General features: G+C 38.9%; 1 protein-coding gene across 2 annotated transcripts in view; it reads right to left on the bottom strand.

The window, feature by feature from the left end:
• Positions 1-9,686, bottom strand: part of wdr17 (WD repeat domain 17) — a 32,349-nt gene extending 22,663 nt beyond the window's left edge. Inside the window, exons 1-2 of one of the 2 annotated variants that reach the window (XM_022253697.2) lie at positions 9,624-9,686; positions 3,717-4,494 (exon numbers count right to left, since the gene is read on the bottom strand). In XM_022253697.2, coding sequence (XP_022109389.2) covers positions 3,717-3,830 — 114 coding nt within the window. In that variant the 5' untranslated portion in view covers positions 3,831-4,494; positions 9,624-9,686. Of the gene's footprint in view, positions 1-3,716; positions 4,495-9,498 lie in introns of both variants that reach the window. The other variant, XM_022253696.2, reaches the window with a different exon arrangement.
• Between the last annotated feature and the right edge of the window lie 3,643 nt (positions 9,687-13,329).

Below are 13,329 nucleotides of genomic sequence, written 5' to 3'. Positions count from 1 at the left end.
ACTGTGTTTGGTATTTGGAAAAATATTTCATCCTGAAACATTTCAATACTGCTTTTTTCCTGAAGAAATTTAAGATCACAGAGTTCAAACTATGAATGACTTTTCAAATTAGTTATGCCATTTAGGGATAACGTAACTCATTGTTAATATGCATGTATTTCATTACTTATAAACATTTTATGTGCAGTCATTTCCTAGAACACAATTTCTTTTTACTCCTGTAGTGTCATTTTGAAAGAGTGAACTGGAAAATAATAAAGTACGATATGTCCAATTTTGTTTTCTCTCAGATCATCCTGCCAATCAGCAGAAACGCAACAAATTTCTGCACACCAGACAGACAAAAACAGCCCCACAAAGACCATGTAGATTTTAGGAAATAATGCTACGAGCAACTGTAATTTGAAACCTAAGAAGAACAGCCCACACTCTCGAGTCAATTCTGAAGTTTATAATCTCCAAGGGTAGAATTAAAAAAAAGAAGCACACAGAGTTAGTTCTCTGATTACATCTAATTGCTGCCTCCAGCAACAGAAAGGTTTTATTTTCTTTAATAAATTCCTGGAGTGCAGTGGCGATATAGCGTCATCAGCCAGCGTAATTCCAGTCAAGCGAACTGAAAACAGACACATCAAACATTTATAATGCGCAGTGAGCACGTACGTACATGCACGTTCATGGATTTTTGTTGTATGTGCAATTCACAGGGGGTAAAGGCTTAAAAAATATATATATTTCTACTATATAAAGTATGATTTATTTTGTCAAATCTATCCCAAAATATTTTAGTTTTGTCCACGATTAAAAACATTTTAAAATTGACACCAGCTGCAAACCAACTGAAAGAGTGTAAACTTGGAATACATGTAAATCCAGTGATAAATTGCTTTGATATCTGTTTTTGAACTACTTAAATGCATACATGTACCAGAAGAATGGTGTATAAGAAAGTGGGATAAGCATTTACAAAAATTTGGATGACACGCCGCAAGTCTCGGTACGTGTGTACCTGTACATGTATGCAAATAGTGTGGTTGCACTTGCCCAAACGATTTCTGAGCTACAGTGCACGTACACATAGGACTGACTGATGCACAAGTCCAACCAACAATAGATGCATGCTGGACGAACAAACACATGCTACAGAATATGATTTGCTCGGCTATGAAAAGCAAATACATGTTGGCAACGGCGATCAGACTGTGCTCCGAGGACATACTGGGGATCCATTTTGTCAGTTTCCCCCCCCCTTCATTTTTTTTTATTTACAGCGAAAAAAAAATAAAATGCCAGATCCAGGTACACTGGATACGTACATGTATAGGATGTACAGTACATGATATTAGACACTACAAGTTACATGTACATGTACATACATGTATAATTCCCCCCCCCCCTCACAGTTTTGTACATGTACCGTTCCGGTTGTTGGATTCAGATGTTAATTTTTCAAAGCCAAATTCAAGGCCGTGCAATTAAGATGACACATTTTCCATGCAGGGATAATTTAAAACAGAAAGACATTCAGCTCAAGACAGTTGGTGGTTGCTATGCTACACAGTTTTATACACACCAAACTGCAGTGTGTGGGTACCGGTCGGTACATCCAAAGACTTTAGTGTGTACAGCTGCATACTGTGGGGTCCCTGGTGCACACACAGAAGGCTCTACTGCTGAATCCAATTTAACTGATCATTCACGTAAAAGGCTTTGCCAAAATAATGCAAAGGATCGCCCTGGGCATTTTTCTCTCGCCTGCCAGGGTGAGAGGCCCTGTGCTAAAGAACTCCGACTTAAAATTCAGCTGAACATTCAAGTGTGGAGCCAATAATTGACCAAAAGCTCTCCTAAGGTTGTTAAAGGTTCCCAATTCTTGCAGATAACTACTGGTACACTGCATTTGGGAAAAGTATTATCAGGATGCTGAAAATAGTTTTCCAAATTTTGTCAATACCGGTACGTGGACAGGGCTTTTACAGCTTGCCTTTAAGATTATAAACTTACTACAAGTTTGCCGTTTACACATAACATGTCACATTTACAATCAGATTCACACAAAACAAATGTATCCTACAACAGCTCAAATTCAACCTCTTTGCTACAACATGAGTCTTTATATCCTAATTGGTGTTTACAGGTGTACAAGTACAAAGAGTTAGCATTCAATAGAAAAATAGGTCTCCAGTGATAACATTTGAGATGCAGAAGTTTGTGTATTACATGTGAAACTAAATAAATTCAGCCCTGGTGTATGTATGTCTACTGTACACAGTCGACAAACTTTCAGACATGTACATGTACTGAAGCACGTTACATGAAAGACGGCAAATATTTACAAAATTACAAACTCTGGCCATAATCCTGAGAACAGCGTGAGGAAAAAAAATCCAATTCAGCACTGCATCAAAACAGTGAGTGGAAAAGCAAAAATGATTGTACATGTAGCTTCGACTTCGGTTTTTGATAATATGCTGATTCATATCCTACATGTACATAATTTATTACAGAAGCACAGATAATACTGTGTACAGTCCACAATTATGTCTGAGAACACTCGAAAGCAACTTATTCTGAGTGCAAGAGCAATTTTTCCAGGCAATGGGTCACCTTGATCAATTACACTCTATCATATATGTAATGTACATGTGTCTTCATTGGTTGCTACCTAGAAAGGTCGACTCTTCACTATACTCATCAACCTTCATCATATCATACGTAAGTCCGACAATCAATAAATATAATACAAAACCGGTCAGTACATGTACAGTAGCGCATGCAAGCATCAAATTGCTGGGCACGCATCTCCACCAATGTTTGTTGTCTCCTAGCAACCCCACATTATACAGACCAAGAGTTGCCATTGTCCCTGCATGACCTTAACTTTTTTTCCATATGGCCAACAACTGATACCACCACTCCTGGGATTCAAAGGTACATGTACAAGTACCAAGTCTGTACCGACAGGGGAGCTTACTTTTAACACAACGCCACAGTTATTGTGGCAATCTTACACTTGCAGCAATACATGCACGTACCAGAATACTGATAGTTCCATAGGGCATGCAAAGTGCAGGCACCTGTGTGCTTGAAAGGTGGAGTGATAATGGATTTGGTAGTTGCACATTAATAATCTGTATCATCACGCTCAACTTTAGAGGCAGTCCAACCTTCATGAATATACATGTACGGAAAGAGAGTACATGTACATGTATGTTCATCTCAGAGTGTATATCATACATGTACATTTACATGTACACTCTTCTTACTTCATTTTGTAAATCTTTTTCGTGTTCCCTTTTGGGAAGGACTTCAAATGAATTGGACTTCGCTCCTGTTATTTAAAGTACATGCCCTATACTACTAAGCTGGCATGTATTTGTACACAAACAGTACACATACATTGGAGCTAATTATTGCTAATTCATTAGAACTATCAACATCATTGTGCCACAGCCACACTGACAACCCAGAAAAGCTGTAAATTGGCGCTCTCACAGAAATGCACAGGTGCATTAACATTTTTTTATGTACACATACCTCAACTACACGTGTAATGATGTGAAATGTGCTTTGTCATGATTATCATATTTATTGTAACTTTCTAAAACTTTTTTATCAGGTAGCAAAGATGTGCTAAATTCTAATTTTATTTTATTATTGTAACAGTTCTATTTACAATGTACTGTACATGTATATATATATGAATGAGGACCCACCTGGTACACATAAATGGCCAGCGTTGCACAGTAAGCAAATCTATCTCCACTGGTGGCGACCACATCGCTGTTCCATGGCTGACAGCCAGCTGACAGCAAACCCACTTGCTTCATTGCTGCTGTACAGACAGGGCACTGTGGAGGCTCACAACTCACAAATGTTTGTGTTGACGTTTAAATTGCCAAGCGTTTGTACTTTTTTAGAAAAAAAAAAAAAAAATCCAATTAGCATGTTCACCTGAACAAGCCTTCTCCGTGGAATGACAAAGGTCAGCAGCTGCCCTCATCCATGCCTATCGGCCTACACCCCCCCTCTCTCTCTTCTTAATTTGTTGTGACTTCACTCAGATTGACTTGGATAAGCAGGGGATGAAGGGGGAACCGAGACGGATCACCAAGGTTCATCAGGGTTTGAACGACCGTGACGCGCTCTTGAGTACGATGGTCATTCTGATTTCCATCATCTACATTGTAGGACTCGCGGCCAGACTTGCAGTGATCATACATACATGAACATCATCCCGTACTGCGGCGGTGTTGAGATGGGAAAATACCCGAGAAACGATGGCTTTCCAACAAGAATCCATTTGCAGAAAGGACTCAGTAATTTCAGGGTTGGATCTCAATCGCCCACCTGGCAAGATCGGAAATGAGGACGGCTCTGTTCCGTATAATGCAGCTCAACCTTCAAACCATTCCATCGATGCAGTGGTGTTTGCAGGAAGGAGAAAAATCCAGTACCGGTCTTCATGTACCATACATGTACGTGCATCTACAACTGTAGGAGAGAAGCCGAGAGAGTAAAATGGAAATTAAATTAAACTTTAATCCACACGTATGTGTGTGTGGGTGTGGAATGTTAACCAGTAATGCTCATGCAAAGTTAAACAAAGCTCTTAAAATTTTAATATACCCATACATGCATGAGGGAAACTGAGTCAGATTTTAACCTGAAAACAGCATCCTTTGTATCACAAGCAATTACAAATTTGAAAAAAAAGAACAAAAAAGAAATTAAATATTGAAATATGCTATGCTCTGCGACATTGTCATTAAAAATATTTACCAGCAGTGTGTGAACTGAAATGTTATGTTATTTTTCATTTTAACACACTGAATTTTTCCCTATACTGACAAATCGTAACAAGAAAATTAAAATATGACGACTGAATGGGACATGACAATGCCTCTGACTAGCAGCAGCAATGATTGAAAGAACTGATAAATATGATGTGAGTTAAATAGGTTAAAAAAAAGGACATATTCGGTAGGGCTGTGCTGAATATTCGAATAATCGATTGATTATCGAATATTCGAATATTATTTTCTGATATTGGATGTTCAAATGCAAAATTCATGAAAAGAAAGGGAAAATTTTCTTTGGTTTTAAATGAGAAAAGTTGCACAATGGAGGCTTGTTTTAAGCAGATTCAAATGAAAAGCAACAGAAATCTTACGATTCATAAAGTAAATTACTCATTAAAAAATTTAAAAAGGAACAGAAATTTTCAAAGGGGCAAAAAATATTGTTCGTCTCTTAACTTCTGCTATATCGTGGCTGGAGATACTCCTGAAGATAAGAAGCTATTATAGTGATTATAATGTACAATTGTGTATGTTATTGCAACTGATTTTGTACATGTATATGGTTTGTTTATCAACAATCTACCAGTCGGTACGAAATAATCGGATATCCAATCGAATTAAATGTCGAATGCTCGAACAGTGAATTATTCGAATTGAGTCAGCCCATAAATTCAGTGACAAGTTAGTATGATAATATCATTCACGAACTTTGACTTACAGAGACAGACAATATGCAACTGAGAGTTTTTAAAAAAATGAAGTTAACAGAGTACTTTAATGAATTAACTACTAGAACTTCAGCTTGCAGGCCACAAGAGTTTTTTTCTTTTAAAACATCTGACACTAATAACAGGTGCTACTTTCATCTGCAAAATAACCCACCTCAAAAGGTCACAGGTAATTTATGGCTTTGGAGTCAGCCAGCAACAGCAAATGGTAATATTTTACTTTCTTGTGACAAAATACAACAACAAAAAAGCAAAACACAAAACCAACTTACACTTATAAAATAAAGATGACATTCAACCTTCACGAAGAAGATTTTAATTCCACAGACGCCAAATAAATTGTTCAGTCTCAATGACGTGAACGTCAGGATGCTGTGTAGACAGATGATGCGGAATATTTCCTCAGTTTTATCTGATTAGAGCAGCCAACCTAATCCAACCACACACTGTACACAAAGCTCTTAATTCTGCACGATGCATGCCGCCCATTCCACACCATTTCACATGACAACCTCTTTTCTCCTTTCTCAGCTTTGAGTCTCTTGTTGTCAGTGACTAAATGTGAATGAACCTCTGTGTAGTTTCAACCTTCCAAACTGAGCTGGGAGGAATTAGTTTCCATTGTGCTCTTAATATTTTTTGCTCTTCAAGACTATGGGCATAGAAAAAACATGAGACTAAACTAATTAAACTATTTTGAAAGCGGCACTTCAAGAAGTAAATCTAGTCATTATGGCTATGATTTACATGGCCAGTTACTGACAGAGAAAGATGGACAAGCCTACTGTGCCACTCCTGTCCAGGAAATCTGTTGATCAAAAATCACAACCGCAGGTGCAATAATGGTGAAGTTCTCAAATTCATAAAGGTGTGCAGTATCTCTTTCATGTTTTTGTTCCCAAGCCTTGGATCTTTTATGATGCTTGGCTGTAAAGCCTGTGCTCTTGCCACTTTATAATTGTACATGCAGGCACAACACAACCCACCAAAAAGACCAAGAAAGCGTAATGCCAATCCGTCAGAAAAAAATTCAATTGTTGTCAAAAGAAGTCTTTTTTTGTCAATGGCTGAAGGGAAAGCCTTTCGCCACACCAAAGGTAACCCCAGAAAGGAACTGGAAAGCTTTAAAGGAAAAAAAAGCCAAGTTGGACAGCCTTGCTGTGCATCTGAACAACACACCAATGCTTTGATTACACACACCAGACTTGCCTCACACTCAAGAACAGGTGATTATTTGCCAACATATGAGGTTTTAACAAAAACGATTGAAATTTCTTTGGGGGGAGCAACTAATGACCTTTAAAAAAAATGAAGAAAAAAAACCAGGATTCACAAAGAAAAAAAGAAAACAAGGGACACAACCTAACTTTTTCTCTGTCTTTTCTTGTACTGGTTGGGAGATAGCATTTTCATGTACATATGATTAATTCATCAAATGCATGTACAAATGTAGAATCACTCTACATGAGCTACATGTACATGATGCAAGCAATAAACAAATCTATCATTTATAGGCAAGTGGTGTCTACTAAGACTAATGAGACAGAGGAGGGAAGACAACAGAAATATTGTGCAGGAAACAAACATGTGACAAAAGAGATCATAAAGAATTTATCATTTTTTTCAAAGCACAACTTTGCTGCTGGTGTGTAAAGTCTAGGAGGAAGGTAAATAAACTTTTGAGGTACATGTATATTTTAACAGAATTTGTGTTGTTTTTCAGTTAAAGATAAGTGGCATTGTGATGGATAAGTTGATCAGCATTTTCTCCAGAATTTGAATGTTATAAATCCAACTTCAGTTGCAAAATTTATGTGGACCACTATCTCGATCTGTTTTGGTGTTTTAATTTTTGGTAGCATACTAAAGTCCAATTCTCATCCTTTTTTTTCTAAGTGTGAGTTGAGTAAAATGAAAAACTATGTGAAGTAAATTGAGGAACCTCATTCTATTATGATTTTTCTAAACAACTATTTGTAAAATGAGTTCTTATCTTTTTTTTCTAATTGTTACATTTTTCATTTTTTTGTATTGTATTTTTGGTATTTTAAAGTTTTAAATTATGTAAGCTGGGATCCATGGGAAACCAGTGAGCAGGTTTACTGAATGGATCACCCACGGTAAAGAATAAATTAACAAATAAAAAAAACTCAACAACATGGATGATAAATAAACCAAATCATTTCTAAATTGTATCAAATGATAAAAAAAAAATTATAACTAACTTTTAATAAGTAACTAACTAAAACAAAAAAGACTTTATGTAAACCTTGGCACAATGTCACTGTAAAGACATTCATCAAAGCTTCAATCTGGCCTTTTTCTCCCCAAGTCTGCAAGAATCATAATGGCATGTCAAAGTTTGTCAAACTCAAAGGCTCAGGGTTCAAATAAAGACACCAAAAATATATTTGAAAAGAAACAACAAGCATACAAAGAAATCAAAAACAAATCTACCTGCATGGCAGTGACAAACATGGGGGGGGGGGTTGCAACCCCTGCCTACTTGGAGCAAACTATCACCTTTTTAAAGCACTTGGATGGTTACCCCTACCCTATTGTAAACAAAGTTGGATCCATTTTAAATACTCGGACTAGATGACGGCAGCAGGACCGTTAGTGGATACAAACTGGTACAAGTTTATTGGACATGGTATACCATACTTTCATAAATTCCTTATAAAAACCCCAGTCTGTTAATTCCTGAGCACATTATTTTTGCTCGTGTAGTTCGTTATTTCTAGTCTATAATACAATTAATTTAAGCTTTTCAGAACTATGGTTAGTGCTGCATCCTGTGTCCATGCATTTTCTTCGTATGTCATATTGTAGAAATCACGAAAAGCAAGAACATTTTTTTTAAAAAATCAATTTTGTTTGGACCTACATGTATAGGCCTATATTTTAATTGACAGTGATGTTTTCCTTTTGCCCTTGTGTTAATGACTGTTACACTTACACTGCAAGATTTATTTCCTTAGATAAAATTGTCAGGGGACCAGCTGATCTGTCATTATTTTGCAGTAGGTTACACCTATCGGGAAATCTGTGGAATTTTGGAGATTCATCATGGTGTTCGTTGCAGGTAATGTATGATTTAAGAGATACAATAAACAAGTGTTTGACCAATCCTTTCCTTCAAAAATGCAATGGCATCATTCTTTGCAAACTTCGACCCATGCAATAATAAGTTCAAGTTCTCATTTTTGTTCACATAATGGTTGTGGAAAGTCCCTTAAAAGTTTGTTGAGTAGAGTTGCCCAGGTTGATGAATGCCTGAGCCGGGAATGCAGGGACGGGAAAGCGCCCTCAGCTAGCGAAACTAAAGGTCGGTCTAGGTCTCAACATGTGACGATACGACAATGTGAAGATGCGGCGATGTGACAATGCGATGGCACAATGCGACAATGAGACGGCCTATACTTTGTGTACAAAACTATGTGACGGCACGATGCAACAATGCGCCGTCAACAGCGGAAGTGTGGGGAAATCCCAGCCAAAATGCCCCACACGAGTCGCGTAAAATGGCAGCAATGGGATTCTACAGTCAGGTGTCACTTGATAAAGCACCTGAACTCCAAGTTTGAGCCTAGGGTCTCTAGGCCTACGCTAAGATCAGAGAGAGGACTTTACTGCAGCGATCAGGGCACGCTGGAGTGTTTGGCTCCAACTTCCAAGCCTAATTCAAATTGGGAATTTCCCAATTTCATGATGAGCATTACACAGCTTGAGTGTTTATTTCATACGCTGAAGATACTCAAGCTGGCATTGCTAAGGTCAACTCGGCTAATCACAAATTACAAAACAAAGTGTAGGCCTACAATAACATTGTTTACCCATGAACTGTGCTGGCACATATTTTCGATAGCCTAATCAGATGAGGCCTAGGCCTATGTACAACGTATCAGCCAATTCGATTTGGCCTAATATAAATACGTTGAATAAGTATTTACAATGGATAAGCTTACCGTAACTCCGATCAGCGACTTCGTCTATTTCTCTCAATCCTTACAAATTCATTTGCAAAGAAATCGTAAAATATGCAAAAGTGGAAAATATGTAAAATGTCTCAGTATACGTAACGCTAACGTACCACTTCGATTGCGGCGATCCAATCCGCAGAGAGAGATATACAGTCTGGCTCCCTGCTCAGAATAGAACATGTAGCATGTCTCAATCTAAGGGGGGATCAGACGTTGTCCAGAACGCTATTTCGAGAATTTCGATGCGCGGTTCATTTTCGCCATGTGGTGGCGGTGTTTACAAGCGTCACAAGCACAGAGCTTGCAGGGTGTACCGCACCAAATAAAAATTCGCATAGACAGCAGTGATAAGTCCCCACACTCCACAAATCTTGACAAAATACTCACAACTCTCTCAAGTGCACAGGCTGCACAGAAAAAGAACGTTCGACATGTCCTCTTTCATTTTCCTTGCAATAGTTAGTGGACTAACCAATGAATTTTTGAGAACTTCTGCCTCAAAGTAGACCACCCCTAAAATGACGGAAATTTCACTGCCTGGAAAAGCAGCCATTTTGAAAATGCCCCCCCTGCAAAACGGAAAATGCAAAATTTCGTTGCAAGGAAATTAAAATAAAGAAAAAAAGCCTCTGAGACACCACAGAGACGCCGCTAACGCACAATCTCTATTTCCATAATCAAACTCTGTACCAAGTTCTCGAAGCATTTTGAATTTTTTTTTTCTGTTTCTGAGTCTTTTTAAAACATTTTTTTGAAACTTCCAAAAGAGCATTAATTTTGTAAAGGTTTTCTTCAGCATAAATGATTAGTTAAATTAGTGTTGTTTTACTTTTTACACTTTGGAGGAAAAGTTTTAGAGAGGAACTCCATCAGGATACTTTGGCAAGGAAAAAATTTCTTCAAGGAGTGCTATACTGAGATGGGCGATTTCATTATTTGTTCAAAGTTCCATTGAAACACAAGTAAATTTAAAAATTGTTACGGATCAATGTTGAATCGTGTTTTCGGGCAAAATCATATATACCCCCGAAAAAACTCGACTGACCATTTCTGAAGCATAATTTAGCATAGCATGATCCCAAGACGCTAACAAAGAACAAATCATCTCAGCCCGCAAAACCCGGTACAAAACTACAGTGGTACGGTGAAGAACGAGCGCCATTGTGGCTACATCGATTCTCAAGAAAAGTCAACTTCAGTCAGCCGAAAGCAAAAAATCCAGTGCTGTTTTTGGCGTCTTTTTAGGTCAGGTATAATACAACTTTACCAGTGGCGTATCCAGGTCTTGGACGGAGTGGAGGAGGAGTAGTGGGTTTGTTTTTCTGAAAAAGAGTCCATTTTTTTCCATCCAGGAGAAGCGTCGATCAAAAAGGTGCGTTGATGTTCTAATTCCTTAAAAATGTGTTCGGGGGTTGCCCTCCCTCCCCCGGTGGATATACGTGAACATGTGACATGCTTTTGAAATCAGTATCAATGAGTAACCAAACCAAATGTATGAAATGTAAAGAAATGAAAGAAAACAAACTAAAGCCACAGACCAGGCCAACAACAAAATGTGCAGTACAAGTATTCTCATATAAAATCTAATGTTCATTTAAATCTCGTACTATCCACATAGGCCCCTACTTGTTTAATCTCATTGTTCTTGACATAGATGTAGCCAAGAACGTCCAGCTTTGCTTCTTAAATATCGACCGGTTGACTTTCCGGTCGCCAGCTTAAGGCGGGGGGGGGGGGGCACACGTACCAGCTAGGGCGGCACGTCACAAGAACAGTAGATAATGCTCTTCACGCTTTTGGTTTTTACCGATGGGGGAGGCAGCTGCTCGCCAGCCGGCTCGGCCCCTCTAGCCCTCTGCCTTAGCGACAGGCCTGCCGGTTGAAATGATTTTTTGTTAGAATCTCGGAAGGAGTAGCAGTTGCAGGGCCTGCTGATCTTGTGCTGGACGCACGTGGCGATGTGCCTAAGTCGATAACAGATCGATTTGGGTGCGACGGGAACAAGGTGATCTTGTGCCGAACTGATGCAGAGATAAAATTATTAGCTAGCACTCGGAACGCCAGACACACGGAACGCACGCAGCGCATTCACTTCATTAATCTTCAAAAGAACGAGAAATTCTCCGATAAAATGCGAAGTTCTCCAGATTGATATCAGTGTGTGTTTCTGAACATGCAGATATTTCTCGGGAGAACCTAAGAATGATGACGCGCCCGCCATTTACACCTTGCGTACGAGTTTTCCCCACAGACTTCAGTGAATGTACGTGCACTGAAACAAAAGAAATGTTCACACAGCGGGTATGCATGCACTGGGCACGGGGTGCAGCGGCGTACCCAACTTTTGGCGTCCGGGTGGGGGCACATTCAAAACGAATGTGGCTTCGGGCTCATTCAACATGTTGTTGGGGGATTTAAAAAAATCAAACGCCTTACTCACGGTCCCCCGACATGCTTGCTTTAAATAAATTTACAATGTATTTGCTGGTGTTGTTGTCTCAGGGTGTGGATACTAATATTTGATAAGTAAATATGCCGATTACTTTCTTTGCTACTCACCTATGAGGTATTCTTTGTAGGGGGGAGGCAAGTTGCCCCCCTGCCCCTCGCTGGATACACCACTGTTGGGGTGAGCTGTCTCCAGTGGAAAAAAGGACAGGGAAAGGGAGAGGATGAAAAGGGAAAGAAGAAATTTAGGGGATGGAAATTCCCAGTTTGCTTGAATATACTTCGGGATCGGCCCCCTTTTATAATTGAGTGTCCCTCCCCCCAAGAAAGACCCCTACATCGATACTCCACATTTTATCCCAAATTATATTACACTTTACGAGAGCGGCAAACTGACCATACGTATAGGCTTACTGACAAAAATTGCACCTATACTTCAAAATTTTATGCAGTGTGTGGATCTATTTTGGGCACAGTACACCAGCGGGCAAATCTCATACACGAAGCTATGATCAGTCACTATTCTTCCGTTTTGATGCGGTCATATAAAACAAAACCTGAACAAAAAAGTCGGAGAGGGAAATGTAATACTTTTGAAGCATTTTTTTAATGTTGTGCTTTGAGATATGTTCGCTGAGAAAATGTGACGTGGAAGAATACCATTTATGGATGCCAAAAAATTGCAATTTAACGCCTTTCTTTAGAGAAAACAATTCTCAAACTCTTACCTTCGACATTTCAACATTTCATTTCATGACTATCGACACGCTCGTCCGCGGAGCCTCATTTCATTTCAACAAACTGATTTCAGTATAACGTAAAACCTTGCAATAACATACCCGTGATGTCGTTGCAAGCGGTGTCGTGCCCAGTCAGACTAGGGATAGGCTGCCATTTTTTCCCTGAATAACTGGGTTTTGCCGCTTGCAAAAGTCATAAGGGGGAGGTGATCTTACTAGTGAGATGCCTACACTAAGATCCCTTGAAAGTTAAAAAGAAAATAACACATTTAAACCAAAATTGGCAAGAGGTTGTTATTAACAGCCATATCATACTGTCTTTTCCTTGGAGAGTAATCGGTGACCCGTCGTGACGCGTGAGGAGACAAAAAACTTGTCACATTCTAGCGCGAATTGGTCAATGAACGTCATCTTTCCTGACATTTACGTGAAGTACTCTGCAATAATAGCTTAAAAACTGTTAACACAAAATTAATCAATGTTATTAATCATGAATAAATTGCTGGTGTAATGTGGTTATTCACAGTCACTCTGAGTTAAAAACTAAACAAGCCTCCCCTAACTTCAGCAAATGGTGATCTCTTTGTTAGGCTATTGGTGGCGCTATTTATATAGAGGAAAACTAAGC

Source organism: Acanthaster planci, linkage group LG02 (genome assembly GCF_054643075.1).
Source record: "Acanthaster planci isolate LZ-2023a linkage group LG02, COTS_SCS, whole genome shotgun sequence".
In the NCBI taxonomy this organism is placed as follows: Eukaryota; Metazoa; Echinodermata; class Asteroidea; order Valvatida; family Acanthasteridae; genus Acanthaster; species Acanthaster planci.
This window is presented reverse-complemented; position numbering and strand designations above follow the sequence as displayed.